Raw genomic sequence first — 24,513 nt, 5'->3', positions numbered from 1 at the left:
GACAGCATCCAAGTTGTTTGGACGTTGCTGAAGAGCTTTTTTTGAGGTCTTCATGAAAAGGCCCGCTTTGGAATAAGCCAGCACCTCTCCCTCCTCACTTTAGAAAAGCAGTTTGTATGTTGAATAGCCAGTTTTGTTCACAATTTCAGTAATTTGATGGATTGTTTGCCACTGAGGATTAATCGGATCATAACTGTTATCGAAAACCCATGAAAAAAATAAATAGAGAACGATGCTTTATCGTCTTTTCGCGAGTGTGAAAAATATTCAGAGTAACCATGAGGAATCGAACCTCAGCCATTCGCATCTCGCTTTGACGCTCTACCTCTGAGTCATTAAGGCTCTTTGAGGTGAGAAGGAATGCAGACCGCCATCTTGATCAATTTTCTTTCTAAGGGGAAAACCAACTACCCTGTAAAGTAGCCTGCAATCACTTCAACGCATAGGCTTGTTTGGTTTACCATCTGTGCGCTGGCCAGAAACCGCACAGAGTAGGTTGTTGATTTCTCGCACACGTAGCTCGAATCTAACGATGGTTTGTGCTGATTTCATCCAATCTGTGTTCGATGTTTGAGTTCCCTCGTATCATTTTAACGATGAAACAACTCAGACCCGGACTCTAAGCCAGCCTCTCTCAATAAAGAGTCAATACACACCAGGTACTGTCAAGACGACTTGAGTCTTGGGACAGCACTGTAGTTCACTGAGATACATGATAAACAATAGTTGATAGCTGACTAATAAAGAGGAGGCAAAACGCGATTACTGAATTCTACTGAAGATACATGATCGTCCAAAGCTTACCATGGGATTTTTTCAACCCTTATAAGACAACCGAGGTTTGTTCTTTAAATGGGTAGAAGACTGCAGGTCAGAGGCGGAAGCAAGCGGTAAACTGCGGTATCGCGGCGACTCTTAGAGACCTATGCGTGGGAAGGTTCACGCTGGGAAAACCCCGCGCAAACTTGTCAATGCGCTTAAATTAAACAATTATGTCTGCTAAGGCAATTTCAGATCACTCTCTTGAAAAAACTGTATATATCAATCTCCATACGGCGTGGACGTAGACGATATCGAAGGAAAGAAATCGGGTGGGTTTATTGATAATATCGTGCGATCTTCACAGCGCGCAATCTACTAATCACGCTAAGGTCTTAAATCTTGATCATTCGCTTTAAACTCATTTACGCATAGTCTGATCCGACAAAATTTAATTCTTGCGACAGCTTTTAGACTTGATTCATTTTCGTGCGTGGTCATCCAGCAAAGTGAACGATGAAGTCTCTAAACCACCGCACAAGGAACGTGCGTCGAGGCGAACCGGACGTTTGGGGAATACCCATGAGGCCTGGTCACTCAATCAGCTTGCGCGCTGTAGATTTCTCTCACGATAGGGCTTCTGCCCAGATTTTTTTCGATTTTGATTGGACTTCTCTTTACATTCTGACACCCTGAATCAGCGCTAGTGGTGGAAAAGATGCAAAATAGACGCCAATTTTGTCAAAAAAATATTTGTTTATTCTGTTTTGACCCATAATTGTGTGCGGTCGTGGCAGCACGTGTGAGACGCACACTCATGCGCACAAAGAGGAAACATGGCGCGAATGAAATATCCTGGAACTAAGAAGGCCCGATGTGCTCCTGAGAAAAAGGAGAATTTTACCATGTCCAGACTGATTAAACAAGAGCAGCTTGGAGAAAAGCTTAAGAGCTCAGTCAAGAAACCAGTTTGTATCAGCCTTCGAAAATACCGTGAAATCTTCGGAGATTCCGATGAAGAGGTGCTTCATCAATTTTCCAATGAATGCTTATTTCATAGTTTTGTTTATGAGGCCTGTTCTCTTCTTTGGAAAAGCAAGCTTGATTGTTTTGTAAACTTCTGATTTTTTATTTTGATTATAGGAAGAAGAATTTTATGGTTTTCGTTCTGAGGATTTGGGTTTGAAAGCTTATCGCTCTTTCTCTGTCAAAGATTATTTGGATGGCAGCGAAAGAGTTAGTTATCGTAAAGATGGCGCCAGAGACCGGCCATCAAGACATTCAAGTGGTAATGTGCCTAAAACACTCACAACTGAATCCCTTCAGCGTAAGAACAACGCGATTGAAGCAGATAATAAACCTTCCGCAGCATCAACGAGCCAAAATTTGTACGCGAAGCAGTACAGAAAGAGAGATTCGTACGAAAGAAGATTCGCGCGACCCTCCAAAGAATTCGACAAGGCTTGTCTGTCACCAAACGTGAAATCAACAACACAAGTCAGAGCGAATTTTGTACCGCGGGTCCAGAAACCTTCAATGGGTGAAGGAATCAAGCGCCATATATCGCCTAACACACATAATATCAATTTCCATTTAAAGAAAAAGGCTGTGCCTCTGGCGAAACAATTGGTTGCAAAAGCGAAGGAGGGCCAGAGAATTCGGAAGCAAAGAAAGTTTGATGAAGTAAACAAAGAGGGCCAACCATTACGATCGCGGTCTGGCCGTGTAGTGAAAAGTAAAAAGTTAGACTATGACGATGTCACATCGCCGAAATTTAAAATCAGCGGAGATGAAAGGAGCACAACTGGATCGTCAAACTATGTTAATCGAGTCGCTCAGAAAAGACGCTTGGAAGGTGGCGAAGTTCCTCCGAACAAAGCTTTTCGAACTGCGAAGGTGAAACTGGAAAAAGTGGAGTTACCAGGTGATCAACGAGTCTACGTGAATAATCCAGGTATCTGAAATTTTTTGAGGCAGTGCTAGAAAATATTTCTTTGTTTATTTTAGTTAAGTAGTTTTATTCTTAATCATGATGAGTTTGGTTTTTTTGTTTTTTTGAAGATCAGAGGAACCTATATGCATGTTTAGCATTAAAGAAACAAAATAAGTGATTTAAGATAATGACTTACAATCCCCAAAAGAGTCATCAAAATTAAATCATGTTACTCCTTGCCATATCAATGGGTTATACAGCAAGATTAAATATGCAATATAAAAAAAAGAGCCAGAATGAAGACTAGATTTTTTTAAAATTATGGTGGTGATGTGCATGAAATTCTCACAACCTGTATGAAATAAGTAAAGGGAAATATAGACATGGTTTAATGCTACTCTGGTTTAAAGATTTAATGAATGTGACCAAGAAGTTACAATTCATAGACCCAATGTTTCAACACTCCTGTCTTGTGCCTTCATCAGAGGTGATCTAAACGCTGCAACAAGAGGTCCTTTCATACACTCACTAATTAGCTGCCCTTTTTTTCTGATGAGGTGTAAATAGGCGTCAGGAAGCAGGCGGCCATCATCACGATTTAAAGGAGCGCGGGTGGAGTCGATATGCTAGGCTTCCAAACAAAGGCGCTGGTTAGGCGTGTGTGCTCCAATAAAGCTGAATTTTCTTTTTTGCCAAAAAGGACTGCTTTTTGATGTTCTAATGTGTACCAAACTGACATTTGGTCTCTCTGATATACTTGTTAACACAGTCATTGCACGAAATAGAATCAATAGCGCCAGTTAGTTGTTCTTTCGTGACAGGATCCTTAGGATTGCAAAAAATTATTTATACCTACTAGGTCATCAATAACTCTTCTGAAAATGAGAACTTGTTTTAAATTTGCTGAAAGATCAGGAAATTCAAACCAAACATCTCTGTAATCAAAGAAAGTGTGTAATTTTTTTTTAGAAACTTTCGGCATACTACTCCAATCCTATGATAATATCCTCTGTTCAATCACATGGATTGCAATACCCCTTGAATGGTCAGCTATGTGGAGTAATAAGCTTAAGAGCTAAATTGTGTTGCTTCTTTATTATGTACTCATCAAATATCTGGTTCCTTTTTTGTCGAGGATAACCATGAATAGATTTTAAGACAAAATATTGAATTTCTGTTCTCTAGTCCCTCAAGATTTTAGCCTTTCAGATCAATAAGACATGTTTAATTTTGAAAACACCTCTTGAAAGAAAAGTTGTCCTAAAGTTGCTTTTATTATGGGGAATGACCCTTGGAAAGGAAAATAATAAAATTAAAAGTATAGAAAGGTGTTTTTAGTAACGTTTACCTAGAGCTTAAAAAGTATGTCATAAGGAGATTTTGCATAGTAAAAACAAATGAAAAAAATGCATAAGCTGCTCATTCATTTTGTGATTAATCGTAACTCATGATGTTTTTAACCCTTTAACTCCCATGAGTGACCAAGACAGAATTTCTCCTTACAATATCAATACAATATTAACCAGATATATAACGAGAATAAAGAAAAATATCAATTTGGGGATAATTAGTTGATCCAATATTTAATTCTCTAAACTAAGATTATAAGAATTTTATGGTTGACAGTAAGAACAATGAAAAATTTGATCTGAGAGTTAAAGGGTTAGAGATCTTTATGCAATTACAAAAAAATCACAAAATCACTCTTACCTTTGTTTTCATGTTGATCCAATTTGCTGTGTTCTTTATTAGCCTTATTTCAGGTCTGGGTAAATAATTTTCTACCAAAGGAGAAACGACATAAAGTTAATTTTATTTCCAGAAGGAATTAGTTTAGTTATCATTGCCCTCCAGTTAAGCTACATTTTTAAGAATATGACAGGGGTCTATAAAACTATAGCTTGTAAAATGAACCTTAACAAATATAAATTTGTTCTTTACAGATTCACCCACTGGATTTGAAATCCAGACATTGAGTTCTGCTGACTTTCAGGTATGTCAAGAAAAAACAGTTGCACAGCTGTTGGAATTAAGATTGTGGTATAATTATTCTATCAAAAAAGAAAATTATCTTAGATTTTCTTCAAAACAAAAAGGAAGCACTAAACAATGATGGGGTTGGTATGGGCAGTGGAAAACCTGGAAAGTTATGAAATTTTATAATTTCATTTTCCAGGCCTCAAAAGTCATGGAATTTAGGTTTGGCTTCTGAAAAATCATAGAAAGTCATGGAAAATAAGCAGGCTTTTAATGAGCACAAAGCAATGTAGATCCATACATATAAAGAGAACTTGGCTAACAATCAAGCTTCTTGAGCTGGCAATCATTACCTTAATTCTCGTGACCTTGACATTTGATTCAGGGATGACACTGTTGAGAGAAATTAGATCCTGATCTTAAGGAGTTAACCCTTTGACCCTTAAAAAGCTCTTGATTGTGTAGCAAATTCTCCTTGTTAGACCCCATAGGAAATGTATAGAGAACAGTATGGAGAATATGCATACTGATGTTGCAGTAAAGAGGGATAAGGGTTACCTAACTGTAGGAAGTATTTAGATAGGGAAATGAATTTTTTTTCTCCCATTCATACAATGCTCTTTGGTTTCTCAGGGCCCTAGATTTGGATTTACAGATGTGCCATCTCAAGGATCATTGCCAAATAATGCACCTCAGCATTCTTCTTACAGCAGGAAAGTTCGTATCAAAAATTCTGCAAGGATGAAAAATGTAAAGAATGCCAAAATTCATTATCAACCTGCTAAATTCCCAAATCAAGGTATACAGAGAGTGAAAACTATTAGAACTTCCAATTTATCACAGACTTTGAAATTGCAGAGACCTACCAAAGGTCAGTCGAGTAATAAAGAAACCTGTGGAAAGAGATCAGAGAGAATCAAAATTAAGAAACAGAATGATGAACTCTTTTCAGTGAAAAATGGTGAGGAAGAGATGGAAGATCAAGCTAGCAATGGATCTTCACATTCAGAGGTTTCATCCACACACAGCGATGTTTCAAGTAGGAAAACACCCGGCTCGGCTCACAAACATTTTTTTAAATCAAAACGATTGCAAGAGTTGCAGGAAAAGATTGAGAGTGAAACAAAAGAAGATACATTTATGAACATGGCAGAAGAGACTGCATGTAGGACAGTGGAAATACGGAGACATTCAAAAGAGCAAAATGAAGTTGGTGTAGACTCTGATGCAGAAAGAAAAAGTAGACCAAGATCAAGACGCCCAAGTCAAGAAGAAAGCAGGAGTTCTGCAGATGAGGGACTAGCTTCTGAAAAATCAGTTCCAGCAAAGAAAAAACAACCAAGTGCAAAAAAGACACAATTATCAAGGCTACAAGCTTTGCGAGAGGATGGTGAATTACCTAGTTCAAGTGATGATGAGGAAAGTAGTAAGCCACTTTCACAGGTCAAAAAAGAGCTTAAGAAAGGGCAGAGGGAAGAAAACCAGGAAAGAGTAGTAAAGAAAGTTATCAAAGTTGTTAGGAAAATAAGAACAAAGAGTGGAGAAACAAAAACAAAGGTTGTGAAAATAATTAAGAAAATTGGTGTTCGGAAAAAAGAGAGGGACACTAACATTCCATTGGTTCCAGGAAGAAGAAGGATTCGCTGTGGTCAATGTGTAGGATGCAAAGTCCTAGATGATTGTGGTGTATGTCGCTGGTGCATGTAAGTCTCAGAAATTGTAATGATGAAAGTCTTTCCTTGCACCTATTTCATTTTTAGAGAAAGATGTTTTTCATCTTGTCGTGATTGTGGGACGAGGAGAAAATTCTGAGTCCCCATGAGGAATTGAACCTCAGACCCTTTGGATTCTGCACTCTGATGCTCTAATATGGAATCGAAAAGGTCTGAGGTTTGATTCCTCATGGGGACTCTATGTCCCACACTCTTGACAAGACAAAAAACATCTTTCCTCTATTTCATTACCAAGCTCAAAACTTACCATCTCTCTTATTCAATTTCATTTTTCTTACAATTTCCTGTATTTCCCATCAGAGACAAGCCAAAGTTTGGGGGACCGGGTACTAGCAAACAGTCTTGTGTGTAAGTATATGTTTACTTTTGCTGTACATGAGTCATTGATTATTTCAAGTGTTTAACTTAATATTACTTACTAAAATAATCATAAAAAAAACTGAACTAATCTTTCCAGTCCAAATTGCACATGTAGGTATGAATATCTTATTCAATGTTTTGGTGTGTAGTATTGCTAAGGATTTTTGTGAGTTGTGTCGTATTTTGACAAGCCTTCAAGGTGAGTCGAAATACAAACAATGTATATAGAAACACTAAGTGATACTACACACCAAAATGTCCAATAAGTTATCTATTATCCAACTCCTTTTTTTGGTACCAAGTGTCTCTGCTCGTTTCTCATAAGGCTGGAAAAGTAAAGCAGCTAGAGAAGTATAGCATATGCAGCTGACTGGTTAATCAGGTCTTTTTTACATTACAAAATAATCAACTGTACAATTTTGCAAGATATTTGTACTCTATTCAGGCATCTTTTGTACTCTACTTTGTGCAGTTAGATAATAAAAATAGGTTGGTATAGAGAGTATTGATGTTGGCTATGGTAAATTTATTGACTTATTAGATACCTATTAAAAATTTTGATATAAAAAATGATATGGGCAGAAGTTGAAGAGTGTAAATATGTACTAGGTAAGTAGCTGTCATTGTGAGTGAATTTCTAAGCAATTGTTTTGAGTCAAGTGTTTAAAACTAATTGAAGCATTTTCTACTGAATTTCAGGAAACGCAAGTGCGTTGATCCTCAGCCTCCAAAACCCAAAGGTGTACCTTACAGGAGATTAGTCAAAGGTACATAATTGTATGTCAGACAACAGAACATTATCTGTGCAAAGTTCTTTTATCATTGGGTCAGATTAAAAACTTTCTTTTCGCATGTACATGTATTAAATAAAGTTTAGTGGTTTACTAATACCTTTAATAACTGTATTGGCATTTCAGTTGAGCCCAATTGATTAAGTTTGAATATTCTCATCACCTGTTTACTGAATAATGTCTGGATATTGTAGGGAGAAGTTTTATGTTAATCACTACTGGAAGTTAGAAGGTTAAATGTTTATTTTTGTGATCAGTGTAAAGGGATCACATACTCAAAATGCGCTAAGTTTCTTTTTCCAATTTTTGTCTGCGCACCACAGTTTTAGCTAGGAGCCCTGGAAATGTCTTCAGTTTGTGTAGTTCTTTAAAGTAATATTTTTCTAATCTTACATACAGATTCTAATACAGCAGTGAAAAAGAGACCACCCTCAAAGAATGACACTGCCCTCAAAGTCAAGGGCTCCAAGAAAGGTCAAAACCAGATGTCATCTTCAACTGCAAAGAAGCCTGTGGCATCAGTTAAACCACCAGCCTGTGGCAAGAGACAAGCAGTAATGGCTGATATTCCTTTGGTGAAACTACCTTGGAGTGTAAGTACACAATCACTTCAAACTGTAGTTACTGGAAATCTTGAGTCTTATGTCAATCTCAAGATCTAAGTTGTGAATGGAACTCACCTTTTATCATTGTCTCATTCTCGCAAAATGACAAATAACCCCCTTTTAATTCCACTGCTGAGCTCAAAACTTACAATTGCAACAGTACTGATCCTAGCACTATGCTGGATGTGTGTCATATATGAAGGTAGTAATAGCTTACACTGTAACTCGCCTAACGGCAAGGTCTTAGGCCTGATTCCTAATGGGAATTCAAATTTTCTTTTGTCTTGTGCTCCTGAAAAGACAAATTATATTTTTCTTTAATCTTGAGACTTGTTCGTGAAACAAATTTTAGTTTTGTTTTTTTTATATTGAAGCACTTTTCATCAATATTCCTAAGAGTCAATTCAAGTTTCTTCACCATCAGTTTTTGTGATGTAAAGAAAAGTTCTGTCAAGTGTTGAACTGTCTGTGAACTCAAAATTGTCTGGAGCTGTGTGTATGTTGTTGATAAAACCAGAACATTTCCTGGGTTCTCCCCTCCCTCCCCCCCCCTCCCCCAACATTCTATGCAGATTAATATATGTGTAAGAGTAAACTGAATGGAAGTTAGGTCCCTTACTTGATTAAATATTATTGGGTGTAATGTTTCCATACATGTAGGACAACAGCACAGAGGAAGAAATTTGGAAGGAAGGCTTTGCAGTTTGTTTTACAGCTGGTGTTCCAAGTATTGTCAAAGAACTCTGTTTTCTCTGTGGTAGCAAGGGCAGTGAAAAGGTTGGATTTCAAGTTCCCTTTTACACACAGCTTTGTTGTCATCTGAATTTTTCAAACATGAATCATTGATAGTTTATAAAAATAGATTTTTTTATCAGTAGTCTTCAAAATAATTCTTTTAACCTGTAATGATTTTTTTCATTAATAACACTTCCTTTTTAAGGTTACTGGATTTTCTTTGATTGCAGTATGCCTGTGGCAATAATTTATTCTAAATTTCTTAACGAGGACCAACTTGGAGTTACTTGTTGGGAGTGATGTAAATTTTAGGGGATTCTTGGTTCTCATAAAGGAATCTGCTGAAAATTATACATAAAAAAAGGAAAAAATGTTTTGCAATGGAGGTAATATATAAACAAAGAAATGATTACCACAGGCATAGTGCAATCAAAGAAAATACAGTTACCTTATAAAACAAGTGTTATTGATGGAAACATTTTATAACATTGCTAGTAAATTTGTTCAATCAAATTCAATTGCACAAGTGTGCTTCATATTCCTATTGTGCATGCTCATGACATCAGCAAACATATCCCTTGAGGAAAAATTTTCCATTGAGTTGAGATATTATGAAACAATTGTTTCATACGTCAGCTGTGCGTTCATCAAGATATGAAGCACTTGGGAAGTTTGGAGAGCACTCAAGAAGCTAGAGTTGCTCTCAGCTACACCTCGGGCAACTCTTATGCATCTTTTGTGCTCTCCAAACTTCCTGCGTGCTTCATATCTTGATGAATGCACACTGATATATGAACCAATTGTTAAATTACTGGTCAACAGAATTATCTGGAAGACTACTGGAAAAAAATCTATTTTTATAAACTATCAACAATTCATGTTTGAACCTGTATTAAGCAGTGCTGTATCAAGTGGTCACCCTGTATTAAGTGCTCAGTTTTCAGAGTCCCAAAAATTTTTTTTTTTTTTTTAGTACTTTAATTTTTACCTCTATTAAACGGTCACCTTTGTTAACCTTTAACTCCCAAGATCTTATTAGTAATTCTCCTTACAGTCTCTCATATAAATCTTGTGATGTTAGTTCAGAGCATTGGGTTTTGGATCAACTAATAATTCCCTAGTTTATATTTTTCTTTGTTCTCATTACCTGTCTGCTTGATGTTGTATTGATATTGTAAGGAGAAATTCTGTCTTGGTCACTCATGGGAGTTAAAGGGCTAGGCAGTTGTGGTTACCCTTTACTGGGTTCAGACAGCCTATTTGTATTGTCTTCTGCCTGTATTTAACAGTCACTTAAAGATAAACCACTCAAATTTAACTAAGAGTAATTTTTTTAGAAAAATTTAATTCATGTTTATCTCCTGAAATCAATTTTGTTGTAGTAGTTTTGACAAACTTTTTGTGTAGTAAGTGGTCAGTTATGACATAAAATGATGTTTTTTATTGTTTCTATATAATATCCCTATTCCTTAGAACCTGTAAAATACCAATTTTTATCTATTTTTTTCAATACCCCTATTCTATGATACCTATATTTAGCAGTCACTCTGCCATTCCTGGGGATGACAGCCTAATACAGGTTCAACTGCAGTACCCTGAAGGCACAGGTTCAAAGTCCATAAGAGCTTGCATTTTTTTGGGCTTCTTTTACTGCAATTTCTTTTATTGCAACTCACCTGCAGAGCTTTCGTTGTTATTGTCTATTTCCCTAGATGTTCTACTGCAGAGTTTGTTCTGAGCCTTTCCATGGATTCTGTCTTGATGAAGAACCAATTGATGAGACAACATGGTGTTGTGACAACTGCAGCAGTTGTAGTGTTTGTGGATATCAAGACAAGGTGACTATAAAATGAACTGATTCTCCCTATGTACTGTTATGTATGTATATTTATTTGTATGTTAATACAAAGAATTTGATTTTGAATCAAGACAATATCTGATGGTTGATCAGTTTTTGTAGTCTCCACACTTGTGTCTGAGGTGATGTGTTGATGTTTGCTAGGAGAATTATAGCACTGATCGCAGGAGGGGTTTTGATTGGTGCACAAGAGCTTAACATGGTATATGTAGATCAAAATTCTTGGATGGGTTTGATAACTGGCCTTAAACAAAAAATCAGCTTTCATATATTTTTTAATGATTACCTTGCATTTAATCATTTTTTAGAGTCTCTATCATTTTTTTTTTTGTTAAATCACTTTTTGATGTTTTGCTTCAGCTCCTGATGTGCGACCGTTGTCAGCGTGGATATCATGTTGAATGCTTAGGTCCATTTTATCCAACAGAGCCAGAAGGAGATGACGATGTTTGGGTGAGTAAAATTTAAGTTACTGGAATCATCAGTTGGACTGAGATGGAATGTACTGTCATGATTTTATGGTGTAGTCTGATCATGGGGATGAAATTAGTCTTGTTAAGGACTTTTGTGCGTAGTACTGACAAGTGCCTTGACAACCTTTACAGAAGTCATTATCAGAGTCAACCCTTTGTGGACTCTGATTAGGATTCTCGTCAAGACTGTTGAACATTTCTGCTCGGAACTATTCTCACACGGACAATCAGACTACATGATTAAATGCTACTCACAGGGTCAAACCATCTTCTGTATTGCTGTCAAGATCACAGAATATCTTTTTAATAACTTTTTGTGGTGTGTTCTTAAAAGTGGTTCTAGATATAAATGCTTAGCTTAGAATGTAAAAAAGGAGAACTTTACTATATCATTTCTTCTTGATGTTGATGATGACTTCCAATTCAGGTTGACAAAATGTGAGTCTCTGACAACACCCCTTTTCAGGATCACCCTCACTTGTATGATCACACAGTAATGTCATCAATTTTGCTTGATTTGTTTTCAGGTGTGTGGTCGGTGTGTACAGTGCAAAAATTGTGGGAGAAGAACTGCTGGAGATGTAAGTTTCTAATTTTTTTTTTAATTGAAATCCAGCTCTCTACATTTAACCTTAGTTTCACCTTCAAGTATAGTAATCCAGACATATTAAGCCAGTGTACAACAAAGCATTGTAGTCATCTGAAATTGCTACTTACTGAGAACTGGGAACTGTTTTTCTTGTAGAATCCTGAAGCTATGTGGATGCTTGAATTCACACACTGTCAAGAATGTGGCAAGCAGAGACAACAGAATAACTTTTGTCCCCTCTGTGATAAATGCTACTCTGATGATGACTTTGAATCTAAAATGGTTCACTGTGTCAAGTGTGATCACTGGGTGCATGCAGAATGTCAAGGAATCACAGTTGATCAGTATGAGTGTCTGACAGACTTACCAGAGGAAGTGCAGTTCATTTGTAGGCGCTGTTACGAAGATCAGGTATCTTCTCCCTGGTATAAAGAACTGATGGAGGAAATGGAAGCAGGATATGAGAGGGTAATTATAATCAGTAGATGAGTTTTTATCATAGCATGTTACGACTGTAGAGGATAGCCATTGTGGCCCAACATCAAATTTTGTGGACTCTGCATTTGAAGGTGCAGATTCTAGCTCTGGTGGGGTCACTTTCAACTCTGCCTTACCCTCCCTCCCACTCTTTCTTTCTCCCCCCCCCCCCCCCCACAACAATAAAGATTCTGAGTACTAGCAAATTGCTAAGGAAAAGTGACATTTTGTTTTGATCTACACAGATTGTGGAAGAAATCAAAAGTTGCAAGGCTTATGAACCATTCAAGTCTCATTTTGAACAGGTACAACAAGTACAGCAATGAAAATTTTGAGTGAATACTTGTAATTTTAGCTAACATAGTTCAGCTGGTTTGATTTCTGAACCTGACCTCCTGAGGATTAAGTCTGAGACCAGGTTCTTGTCCTCGCTCTGTGCATTTTGTGCAGCCTCCCTCTTGCTGAATAATCCAATTTGTAGGCCTACCAATAAGATGATTTCATGCATAATATGCTTGAAGTTTCAATGGCTTAATGGTTAATGTATCAGAGTTCATGTTCAAGCCTTAGCCAGGCTCATTATGTTGTATACTTGGGCAGTTACTCTTTACTTTCATTGAGCTTCTCTCCTCCTTCTTGATGCAACAGCTTGAAGCAGATAATGGATATCCAAAGGACTTTGAAGTAATTTCAGCAAAAGTGAAAGATAAGAAGTACACCAGTGTGGTGAGTGCCTGTTGAAAAATTGTGTTTATTTGAAAGACAACAGTTGAATTATGTTTGAAGTTCCACCTATGATGAACTAGAAGGAAAAACCATGGTATTACATGTCAACAAAGGGCTGTATTACAATGTTTAGAGTCACTTTTACTACAAAGAAAGTCATTTGTGGAAGTCTCCTCTAAATGTGTGAAAACCTTGAATTGACAGTCTTCTGCAGTAGAGAAACATCAAATGGATAAGAGTGACAATCCTAACTGCTATTTTATGCAGAAGTTTTAACCCTTTACCCTAAGAGTGACTAGCTTCCAATTTCTCCTTACAATATCACCCTTGAATCAGACATGAAAGCCACGAGCATAGAAGAAATGATCACCAATTAAAACAGCTTTTGATTGTTAAGCAAATTCTCCTTGTCGGCACATTAGGGAATGTATAGAGAACAGTGTGGAGAATATGCATACTGATGTTAGGGTGTACAGGGTTCATAGAAGGGAAGACAACACCCATGAAGAGTTAATGACATCCTTCTTGTGTTCCTCTTCAACAGGAAAGCTTTTGCGATGACATTACGAAAGTTTTGGACAGGGTCTATAGACTTGTGGAAACAGACTCTGTTTTGACCAGACAGTGGTCCTCTCTTTACTATACTTTCTGCAAGGTTTGTTTATCATCAGTCTAGCGTTTGCATGTATTGTAGAGTGGGTGGGACTGTGGGGGTATTTTAAGATTGCCCTGAAGGAAAAGCGGGTGTATTTTCCACCCAATCATGATAGAGCAAGGGTGTAGCTGGAGGGGGGGGGGTGTCCTGGGGTACCCGTGATTCTTTCCCCTCCCCCCTCATGTAAGCCTTTTCGTCACAATAAATTAAACACGGCATTCAGGTCGAAGTGGCAATCTATAAGGAATAGGAGCATTTCAAATTCAAAATATATTTAGGTGTATCAATCAATGTTTTGTGACTTACAACCTGTTTTGCAATTCCAATATTTCTTTGCTGCTCTCAGTCGTTTTAAAAGGTATAAAGTCGCCCAAAACCATTCCCGTCCTCCTTGACGGGCTTGTATTAGAGGGGGGGCACCGTACATTTTGATACTTAGAATGGGTTTGTGGAGTAGGACTTGGGCATGTAGCTGAAAACCATACAGAATCTACAGAATCAAAACACCATTTTCTTTTCATTTTGTAGGAACTAGTGGCAATGTTTCCTTGGCACAAGCTTAAGAGTACAGTGAATTCCGAGGAACACGAGGAGATCGCTCAACCACGCCTTAAAAAGTAAGCTGTTGTAATAACGCATACTGCAGAACCGGAACGAAAAATTTGTTTTTTTCAATGGAACTTATTGGTGAATTCTGATGGCTGAAACAATTATATGTTCATAAAGCAAACGGCCCATCGCACCGCAGCTTTTCTCGGTTTCAGGAGCACAAAGAGACCCCCCCCCCTGCCTGGAAAGAATGGTAGTTTTGGGCAGGGTGACCCCCTTCCAATGTTTCATCACCGTCCCTCGACTGCATTGCTGGGATTCCTTGGGTTACCTTTCGATACGTTTAATCATTAGTCTAGAAATTCCACGTCACTTTTTCAACCAATCAAATTTTGAAATATAAAGCTGAAACCACTTGCCACTGGGTCACGTGTCATTAGTTTGAGCCGTCATTTACTTTTTCTGATATTTTCCTGTGTTCTGATTGGCCGATGAAAATTGCTTTGGGTTTGGTATGACGACACTCTATGGAGAGGGGCTCTGTATTTTAATCGACAGTCTTAGTTAATCCCAACCGATCGTTTTACACCTTTCTTGCAGTGGAATCATTGGAACTGCTATTCCTTACGAAGTCTGGGATCACTCATACGTTTCCTTAAAAAGCAACCAAGAAAAGTCTGATTCCACACTTGTTGGAAAATCTCAGCCTTCTTCTTCAGAGGCTCTACAGATGAACTCATCACAGAACGAAAATTGTAAGTCTTGAAAAAAACTCATTGCTCTCTTAGGAGACTGGAAACAGTATATGTGGTAGAAAACTTTTAGATATTACTAACGTGCTGAATTGTGAAAATTTATGCCATCTGTTGTAAACGAATTAGATGGGGGAATGCCGGTGAAACATTTATTGGATATTTCAAATCAAATCATGAAAGAACGGCTGTTTTTTTTATTTACAATTTATTTATCATGATATACAGAAACACCAATTTGTGAACTGATATACAAGAAAATTTGTGGCACCTTAAACAGAGAATTACCACAATTAGATCTCGAGGGTAGAAGAATCAGAGAGCAGGTATGGCGTAGTGGTTAGAGCGCTCGCCTCTCGCCGCCGTGGCCTGGGTTCGATTCCCATACACGGCGTCACATGTGCCATACCTTGCTTGAGTTTGATTCGTTGGTTTTCTTCCCTACTCAGAGAGTTTTCCTCCTATTTCCCTCCAAAGAGTTTTCCTCCGGTTTCCCTCCCTCCACAAAAACCAACGTGCATAATTCTAATTCGGCCTGAATACAGTGGACAAGAGGAGTCACTTCGTGGAATGTCCATTGCTTAATGTTATCGTTGAAGATGGAGTTGTCTGAATTTTTCTGTTGTTAATTTGTTGGTGAAGTTGAAAAGATGGAAACAGACACAGAAAACGATCTGCAGGAAGGAAACGTCACGAACGAGGAGCCTATGGAAATTGATACTAATGACGATGAACAGCAACAAATAAAACAATTCCTGCAACTGAAACAACACCAACAACCACAGCAAGCAACTGACGTGGTAGGGTATAACTCATTGTATGATTTTTGTGTAAGATGCTAGAATGGAGGCGTGGTGTCCAAGTGGGAAGCGCGCTGGAATTTGGCTTGAAAATTCCGGCTTCGAGCACCAGCCAGGTCATTCTGTTCAGGGATTCTTGGGAGGGGAACTTGACTCTTACAGTGCCCCACCCCCTGCCTCCTCCCCAGGGGTTTAACTGAATACTAGTGCTTTGTCAGGGAAGCCTGACGAAATGCTGGAGGAGTGGGAGGGGGAGTAGGGCGGGTCGGTGTAGGACTGGCGGGGGACTTGCATCCATCCATGGGGTAAGAAAGAACTTCTGAGCGCCTCATGCTGTAGAGACTGTGTTAGCATCTAACAGTTCTACGACGTGCGAGTCACCTTAGTATGCAGACTTAAATTTCATTAAGACCCGTTCCTCGGGATGGTTTAAGTTAACTTTGAAGGACTCGGCCCCGAAACCAAAGTGTTGGAGAAAAGGGAAAATTCAATTTGCGTATGATAATTTTTTCAGGAGGATACCAGAAAGTGTCTTCTGTGTGGTTCGATGCGTGATGCCGAACCTTCCAAGGCAGGCCGGCTTCTCACTTGTGGTTTAGATGAATGGGTGCATGTCAATTGTGGTCTGTGGTCAGCGGAAGTATTTGAAGATGACGAGGGTCGCTTACAGAATGTTCAAGTGGCGATATCACGTGGAAAACAAATGGTATTTGCCGTGTTTTTTCATTCATTTGGTTTACACATTATCTTCTAAGTAATTGCAAATTTATCAAAGTGACGACTTAATGTTAACAGGTCAAGTGCGACTGAAGAAGTCGAATTAATTGAGGCCTGATAGAAAACGGGATTTGTTGGAGCTTAACCGCTGAGTTTTGGTAGAAAATGTTTTCCTCCAGTGGTGTTTAAGTGAATTTGAAATAAATGAATTAACTTACTCCTACAAAGTGATTCCAGCATATTTAAGTTGATATTCAACTGTTGTGATTTTTACAAGGACTTTTTTTTTCCTTTACTATCGCGATTTTACAAACTTTGTCGGTCACGTTCTTGCCGCATTCTCATCCCAAACAATCGATTTATCTTCCTATGTAGAAATGTGAACATTGTGGTGAGGTTGGAGCCACTGTGGGCTGTTGTGAACCTCGCTGTCCAATGAATTATCATTTTATGTGTGCACGAAATGCTAAAGCCGAGTTCCAAGACGACAAGAAGGTGTACTGTGCTCAACATTCCTTCAGGACCAAAAAGGAGGTTAGTCGTTTTTTTAACTCCCAAAGCACGTATCACTTAGCAGTAACAGCGTTAAACCGGTAAGGCATGCGCAAGGGGATCAATCTTGGCCGGCTGCACGCCAATTTCCCGCGCGGATTATTTTCGAATTTCATTTGGGAAATTTTATGGAGTAAACTTATGAATTATACCTTATTTTACTAAATGTGATAATAATTCCTGTTGTCAGTTGGTGATGGTAAATGACGACTTTTGTGTGGAACGACGAGTTTGTGTGGACATGGGCAAAATCCGAGCTACAAAGAAATTGTCCAGAGGATTTGAACCTCACAACATCACCCTTGTACAAGGTAACGTGCTGACATAAAACGAGATTAAAATGTGGAATTACAAGATTTTGAAGATTCAATTAAAAACCAGCTTAGGGAAATGAATGGTTTAAATTTTAGATTCTCAATACTTTTGATTTTCTTTTAGGATCTCTTACTCTGGAAGACATGGGCAAACTGAGTGAACATTCCGACACCAAACAAACGCTGTATCCCATTAATTTCAGGTACGTAGTATAATCTTATCACTGTACTGTAGCCTCCTTTACGCTCTCCTTCCAACTCAAGTTGTAAGTCAAGTATCACAATTTTACCGTAGCTTGAAGTTATTCGAATGGTTTCATTCATGGGTTGCTTTTTCTTCTCAAACCTTCCCTTAGTTTTCTCTCATGGTTCGCTAATATCCAAACATACTCCAAGTTGGAGAGAAGCACTGTGAATAGAAGTGTTTTGTTTCAGAGCACGACAAAATGACCCAGGCGGTCTTCAATTAAGGATCTTTCCATCTTGCATGGTTGCTGTAGATCAGGAAAAATAAATTTCTTCAAGGTCAGGGAAAAGTCGGGGAATTTCATTTTGAGTCAGGGAAAATTTACGTCTTAGAATAGAAGGGCAGGGAAAAGTGAATTGTCAAATAAAATATGGAGTGGTTCAGCCTGTCGTGATGAAAGATGGTGACGCTTGCTGAAGACATCACTTTGTGGGTGGACAGGATGGCTGTGAGGGGAGGTTCAACTTTGGAGGTCATCACCAGGACTCGTTTGTGAAATTGTTAACGCAGTTGGTCAGGGAAATTTTACGCTTGTTTTTGAAAAGTTAGTGAATTTCAAAAACGTATGACTTTGGCAATCATGTCTTGGGTCCATGTTTGTTTCTTTGTTTTTATATTGACTTTGCTTTTCATCTTTCACGTAGAATCAGTCGGTTGTACTGGAGTGTTAAGGATCCAACTAAAAGATGCCGTTATTACTGCACAACGAAAGAGAAAACACTTGAATCGATGCAAAGAAGGCAACAGGAAATTAAGGAGTCGATAGATCAGGAACACTTACACAAAGTTATTTCTCACGAAGAATTAAACAAGAAAGACAAAACGCCAAAAATCACGTCTGCATCTCACGGAGATATCAAAAACTCAGCACAACCTCGACAAAATAACAAAACGACCGACTACTTAAATAGTTCTTATGGAAAGAAACTGAAAAGAATAGCACCTCATCCAGGACCCGGGATTGTGAATCACTCTGTTTTTCCGGGAGTTCTGTTAAATGAAACAACACACCTGTCCAAGCTAAGAAGAATTCTACCAGCTCCTCAAAAACCTTTGCCTTCTTCACCAACGAATTCTCCAAGGAAACTCCTCGAGCATTTAAATCGACAAACAAGCCATTTACCATCCATTCTTAATCCTGTTCGTGTGGAAAAATCTCCGTCACCCGTCTTACCAAGTGCTCCTGCGCAGAAAGCCGCGCCTCAGAGATGTAGAAAGACACCGCCAGCCGCGAAAAGGACGATGAGTTTTGAGGAGTCGATTCCTCAAACAGTCAGGCAGATAAACTGCGATCACGAAGTAGTAGCTAAGGCAGGAGATGAAGAGCTATTAAATTCGCCCATAAAAGAAATATCTCCCAAGTCTTGGTTAGTGAAGCTTCGAGAGAGAGAGAATGCTGCACAATCCGAGCAACCTCATGTGTCTTTTGAAATCACAAGTGATGAAGGAGTGAAGGTCGAGGCGAATACATGTGAAAGTATGTTTAGGTGTTGATATTTCTGTCAACATTGCTTGGCACTAGCGTACTTGATACTCCTCCTTTGGACAATAGAGTCTTACTTTGGACCTTTTGTCCGATCTGGGGCACTAGTGTACAATTTTGGACACAACCGTCTGATTTTGGGATACAAGTGTCTGATTTTGGACATTAATATCCGATTTTAGACACTAGTGTCCGATTCTAGACGATAGTGTCCGATTTTAGGCACTGGCGGCCGTTTTTAGACACCAATTTCCGATATTGAATAGTAGTGCTTGATTTCGGACACTGGTGTCCGTTAACCGGCCGTTATTTCGTGCCCTGTCAATCAATTTGAAAATAACGTTCCTTCTGATATTCACCATTTTTCTGATGAGCTTTTTCGTTTACTTTTGTTTTGTTTTGTTTTGTTTTTTTTTTTTTCATGTTTCTAGTTGCTTGGAAGCAAGTCTTTGAAAAGGTTCAGGAAGCCAGGATAGATCGTCGCATGAAACTGGTTCCGTTTGCAGGTTCTGTCAACCGCCCTTTTCATATTAATTATCATCTGTGCTGCCTGATTTTCGTTATCCTTTTTACGATCCTTTGTTTTCATGCAATAAACGAAGCAACTGATGTATTTGATTTGGTTCTTCAGGTGTAAATGGCAAAGCAATGTTTGGTGTTCGTCAGGTGAGTTGGTAACCCATACCTGAGAAAGTTTTGTTACATTTCATTTGTTCTTTTTTGCCTTTTTTCTACAGCTTCAGGATATTCCTCATTTTCGCAGGTACATGAGAGGTTATTGCAAACTGTAACTCCAATTAGCCAATCAGAACGTAGAATTCCCTGGCTCACGTGCCAGGTGTCTTGCATACTGCTAGGATCAGCATTGTCGTAAATGTTGGGGGGGAAGAATGATGGCAAATCTTTAATTTTTTATCCTTAATCCCCGCAGGAATCTGTCGTGTCTATGTTAGAGCAGCTACCTGGAGCCCATCAACTGAAGCAATATTCCTTCAAATATAATCCACCATTTGACAATAGCAATTTGGAAGAAACACAGGTAAAATCTGCAAAGATGCATTAGGCTGCGTCCACACTTAAGCGGAGAAATTTGAAAAGGCCAATTGATACGGCTGGGTAATGCAATCCAGCTGTTCGGCGGTTTCATCGATGGTGAATGGTGCGTTTCAAACTGATCGGGCGCGGTGTGAGCGCAAAATGTTTTCTGTGTGAACAAGCGTGAATACAAAACGTTTGTTACGTTCGCTTCGTGAAAACACGCTCAGTTTATCTAACCTGTTGTGCATATGGCCTTAATGGAAGACCGTAATGGGAAGTCAATTACTGGTTCGATTTCAAGGCTAAATTTTTTAACGTATCGTAAGCTCAAGTAATGTTACAATCAAATACTTCAGAATGGTGCAAATGGATAAGTCTTGAGTACTTCAAAGGAAATTGCGATATTTCAAAGTCTGTTAAAACAAGCGCACTTTCTTTTAACCCTTAAACTCCCAGAAGTGATAAATATATAACTGCTCCCTGTAAAATCCATACATTATCCAGCAAACAGTTAATGAGAATACTCAAAATTTTCAGGTTAAAGTGATTATCTTGATCAACACCAAGTTCTCGTAACCACTTTACGAGGAAATGTATAGTAGCTACAAAGGAGAATTAACAGTTAGATCTTGGGAGTTAAAGGGTTCACTAGAAGAAGAATTTTTTCCTTACATCTTATACTCAACTCTCCCACAGGCTTTGAAAGAGAATCCACACGGCTGTGCAAGAGCTGAAATGTTCCACAGGTTTGGAAACCTAAAAACTCTTTTTTTTGATAAATGGATAATTTATACTATCAAGTCAAATGAGTTTATACTTGTTGAAAGCGACTCGTACCTATCTGTAATATCGACATGCTAAGGACCTTTTACGTTCTGGTAATAGTGAGAGCAATAATCACTGTCATTGATTTTGTTTCTCCTTTTTTCAACAGAAACAAAAAGTATGATATGTTCGCGTTCCTAGCGTCAAGTCACCGTGTCGCTCCACAATTAGAAGAAAGTGCGGAGGAACAAGAGAGCGCTGAACAAGCGCGTGATGGACCTCTGTCCGTGAAGTACGTTAGAACTCTACGGACGCTAAAAATGCCTCTTTCTTGGGGATTTAAACTGAATCATCTCATACTAGGTTTTGTAACGAAAATTAGAAGAACTGAATTTGGACTTCTGTATATACCAGCACAAACAGATGAGAGTATTGCTCGCTAGTTCCCATTGCGATGGTCACTTACTAGGCTTTCATATGCAAAAGGGAAAGAAAGAACCACCTCGCATAGTGTAATGATCCTGGCAATGGGACCGAATCCTTAAGTAAATTATTGATTTTATTATTAACTTACTGAAAGTTCATTTCAACTATTATTTTACAGGCGCCCGACATGTTTGGATCTACCAATGGCCATGAGATACCGCCACCTTAAACAGAGTTCCTTTAACAAAGACGCTGTTGCTGTTTACAGGTACGTGTGCATCTCTTAAAAATTGTCATAATCGAATGGTAGCTACCGCTGGCTCAGCTGCCCGACCACATGTCACTCAAAGTTTCTTTTTCAGAGCTGAATAGGTCTGCGCATGCGGTAGCCTTAAGCGCGGAAAACGGATGTTGAATCGTTTGCATGTTTGAATTTCCATTCTGTTGCTTCGAGGCGTTGTTTCCCCTGCTGCATTTCTTTTACATAATAACCTCCAAAAACTTTGTAAACCCCCTAAATATTTTCAAACATTGATTTTTTTTCCTTAAAAACATTGGAAATAGTGAAATGCCTTCAACGACAGCAAAATGCCTCCGTTTTGAATGCCGGCCCCTTTTCTTTTTTTCGCGAAGTTCGCTGAATTTTAAACCGCGTGCGTTTGAGCCCGCGTTATTGACAGCATACCTGTGACGTGGCATTTCGTTATTTAACTCTGCCAACTCTATTCATATTTTTCGCTTTTAAGTTTTTTTTTCGCTTGAACCTAAGGTCCCCAATTCATGGTCGAGGATTATTCTGCACCCGTAATATCGCCGCTGGTGAAATGGTGATTGAGTATTCTGGAATGCTGGTTCGTTCTGTTCTCACTGACAAGAGAGAGAAGTATTACGAAAGCAAGGTAGGTAATCATATTTACCTGACATCAGTTACGTTCTTAACATTACCATCTGCGCGGTTAGTTATAATTAACCATTTCACTCCCAGATCTTATGGCTTATCTTATCGTATGGGTAATTAATACTTACAGTCTGTCAATTTACTGTCTGTCAAACAATTCTTATGCTTTCAGTTCAGAGAAGTTGTTATTAGATCGACCAACCATCCCCTAATGAACATTTTCTTAATTCTCGTCACTGGACTACATTTTACAGTAATGATGTTGTAAGGAGATATTCTGTCTTGATCACTCTTGGGAGTTTAAGGTTTAAAGAGGAAGTATCCTAGGAACAGTGGTGGTTATGATTTGATAATTTTGGTTAGAGACTGATTCCTTCTTAAGGATCTAAAGCTTTTTTCACCTCTATCTTTTCAGGGTATCGGGTGTTACATGTTTCGTGTCGACGGGACATATGTCGTTGACGCCACGATGTGCGGAAACGCAGCTCGTTTCATCAATCATTCTTGCGACGTAAATATAATTCTCTGTTTTTACCATTTTCGTTCAAAGGGTTGTTTTAGGTGGTAAGGCAAAAGAGTGCCCAAGTTGAAAGACCTGTGAAATTTTGGCTTTAAGCACCCGGTTTGTTTAGTTTCGAGGGTGGGAGGGGGGAGGGGACTCTAAGCGGTGGGTGGGTGGGTGCAATAACTGGAGTTTCGCGGTACTCAGTACTGCCAATTACGCGTGTAGAATGTATCTTTTGATTGCTCAGGAATGATGTAGAAACGCTTATTCAACCATATGTATGACCAGTTGCTTGACTCGATGTTGTAAAGGGTGAACAAGGATCTACTTCTCTAGTGTTATTTGAATTTTTAAGCCAAGCTACGTATACATCACCGCGCTTTCTATCTCGCTCTCACTTTGAACGATAATATAAGAGAAAATACAATATAATGAACAAACTTTCCCCGATGTTTATTAAGTAATGTGTTTCCTTTACACTTTAGTCAAACTGCTTTTCTCGAGTTATCACTGTGGACGGTCAAAAGAAAATTATTATCTTTGCTTCCAGAAGGTATGTATAAAAAAAAAAGTTGTTTAGTCAGGTTGAATTTTTTTCCAAGGGTTATGTTATCGGTATTGTTGGCTGACACACGTTTAGTTTGTTATCGCTTTTCCTCTATCAGGCGGAGAAAGCTAAAATTAGTAAGAGGTCTGTTTACTTACGCTAAACCGCTTTGAAACAGTATCTTGTAATTGTATTTTGATTTGAAGAGCATATCTCGTCGTAAAATCCCAACTGAAGTAATTTTGACAGCCAGTGAGAGCGAAGTATGATTGCAAGTGAACTGCCGGAAGCGCGGGAAAACGCGAGTAACTAAGAAGCTGTTAATTTTTCTTCTGATTGGTTGAGATGGTGGCGTAAGTTTTTTAGGCCAATCACAGAGCAAAGTATAGCAAATCTAATGCAATCCTGGATTATTTTCAACATGCACTTAAATATTTCCAAGCTTACACTCCGACTCTGGATACATAGCCTCCCACCCACAAATTTTTCGAACATTACCACGTTAAGTTCTCTCGTCTGTACGCGACTAAATTTGATTATTCAATTTCTTCCTTTCAGTATTTCCAGAGGAGAAGAGTTGACTTATGACTACAAGTTTCCTATCGAAGACGAAAAGTTACCTTGTTTGTGCCACTCAAAACACTGTCGCAAATACCTCAATTAACTATCCTTTCCCTCCCCTGAAACTTTCCAAAGCTGGATCTTTTTTGTCAAATCGAATTTTATTTATGAACCAAGTGTACATAATAAGATGTAAAATATTTGTCTTTGCTCTGTAAAAGCTTATTTACAGCATCCCAGCTCTTTATGATATTTACTATATATTTGAGGGGGTTTTTCTCTCTAAGTGATATATCTTGTCTGCAATGGATTTGTAATAATTTGAGCGCAGTAATATATGACAAATCTGAGAGAAATGATGTCATGTTTCAGTGCAATAAATTATCAGTATTTACGGAAATAAATTTTTAAGTAAGATGCCTTGATACGATGTGAATGTCGTGAATTTCTGGCTGACGTTATGAGGGTGTGTAGTTGCACTGGTACGTCGTTGGGCCTAGCATTTCAGAGCCGTTTTAGCGCGCTTCAGCATGTTATGATGTCGACATAAAAGGAATGGGTTTCGGGGTAGGAAAAGAGTTAAAGGATTTTGGGGTGGGGCGAACTTGTTTTCCCTCAGTGGGCGAACTCGCAAGTGTGGCGAGCAAGTGGGGCAAGCTCACAATGGGGTGAAAGCTACATATGCACA

The 24,513-nt window shown here is 38.6% G+C and overlaps 1 protein-coding gene and 1 long non-coding RNA gene across 2 annotated transcripts; one reads left to right on the top strand and one right to left on the bottom strand.

Moving 5' to 3' along the window:
- The first annotated feature begins 1,374 nt into the window (after positions 1-1,374).
- LOC113686108 (histone-lysine N-methyltransferase 2B) lies at positions 1,375-24,250 on the top strand. The gene is made up of 33 exons (XM_089208420.1): positions 1,375-1,781; positions 1,903-2,713; positions 4,636-4,685; positions 5,303-6,372; positions 6,703-6,750; positions 7,462-7,529; positions 7,953-8,146; positions 8,819-8,935; positions 10,606-10,731; positions 11,112-11,204; positions 11,752-11,805; positions 11,970-12,281; positions 12,536-12,595; positions 12,939-13,016; positions 13,561-13,671; positions 14,200-14,288; positions 14,821-14,975; positions 15,615-15,772; positions 16,287-16,478; positions 16,865-17,023; positions 17,232-17,352; positions 17,480-17,558; positions 18,247-19,079; positions 19,517-19,591; positions 19,717-19,751; positions 20,017-20,124; positions 20,820-20,869; positions 21,058-21,180; positions 21,493-21,582; positions 22,084-22,213; positions 22,628-22,723; positions 23,203-23,270; positions 23,823-24,250. The coding sequence occupies exons 1-33, from the start codon at positions 1,596-1,598 to the stop codon at positions 23,926-23,928; spliced, it is 6,045 nt and encodes a 2,014-aa protein (XP_089064546.1). The 5' UTR covers positions 1,375-1,595; the 3' UTR covers positions 23,929-24,250.
- Positions 3,425-5,153, bottom strand: LOC149044433 (uncharacterized). Its single transcript, XR_016187336.1, has 3 exons — positions 5,023-5,153; positions 4,403-4,473; positions 3,425-3,517 (listed from the first exon to the last, which is right to left on the bottom strand). It is a non-coding gene; the product is annotated as an uncharacterized LOC149044433 (long non-coding RNA).
- Positions 24,251-24,513: the final 263 nt, after the last annotated feature.

Source organism: Pocillopora damicornis, chromosome 6 (genome assembly GCF_964200805.1).
Source record: "Pocillopora damicornis chromosome 6, jaPocDami1.2, whole genome shotgun sequence".
NCBI classification, from domain to species: domain Eukaryota; kingdom Metazoa; phylum Cnidaria; class Anthozoa; order Scleractinia; family Pocilloporidae; genus Pocillopora; species Pocillopora damicornis.
The sequence above is the reverse complement of the archived record's forward strand: the minus strand, read 5'-3'. Positions and strand labels throughout refer to the sequence as shown.

Coding starts and splice junctions, on each gene's coding strand:
- LOC113686108 (XM_089208420.1), top strand. CDS start 1,596: ATGGCGCGAATGAAATATCCTGGAACTAAGAAGGCCCGATGTGCTCCT. Junction 17,559..18,246: donor CTGTATCCCATTAATTTCAG/GTACGTAGTATA, acceptor TCTTTCACGTAG/AATCAGTCGGTTGTACTGGA. Junction 19,592..19,716: donor GAAACTGGTTCCGTTTGCAG/GTTCTGTCAACC, acceptor TTGGTTCTTCAG/GTGTAAATGGCAAAGCAATG.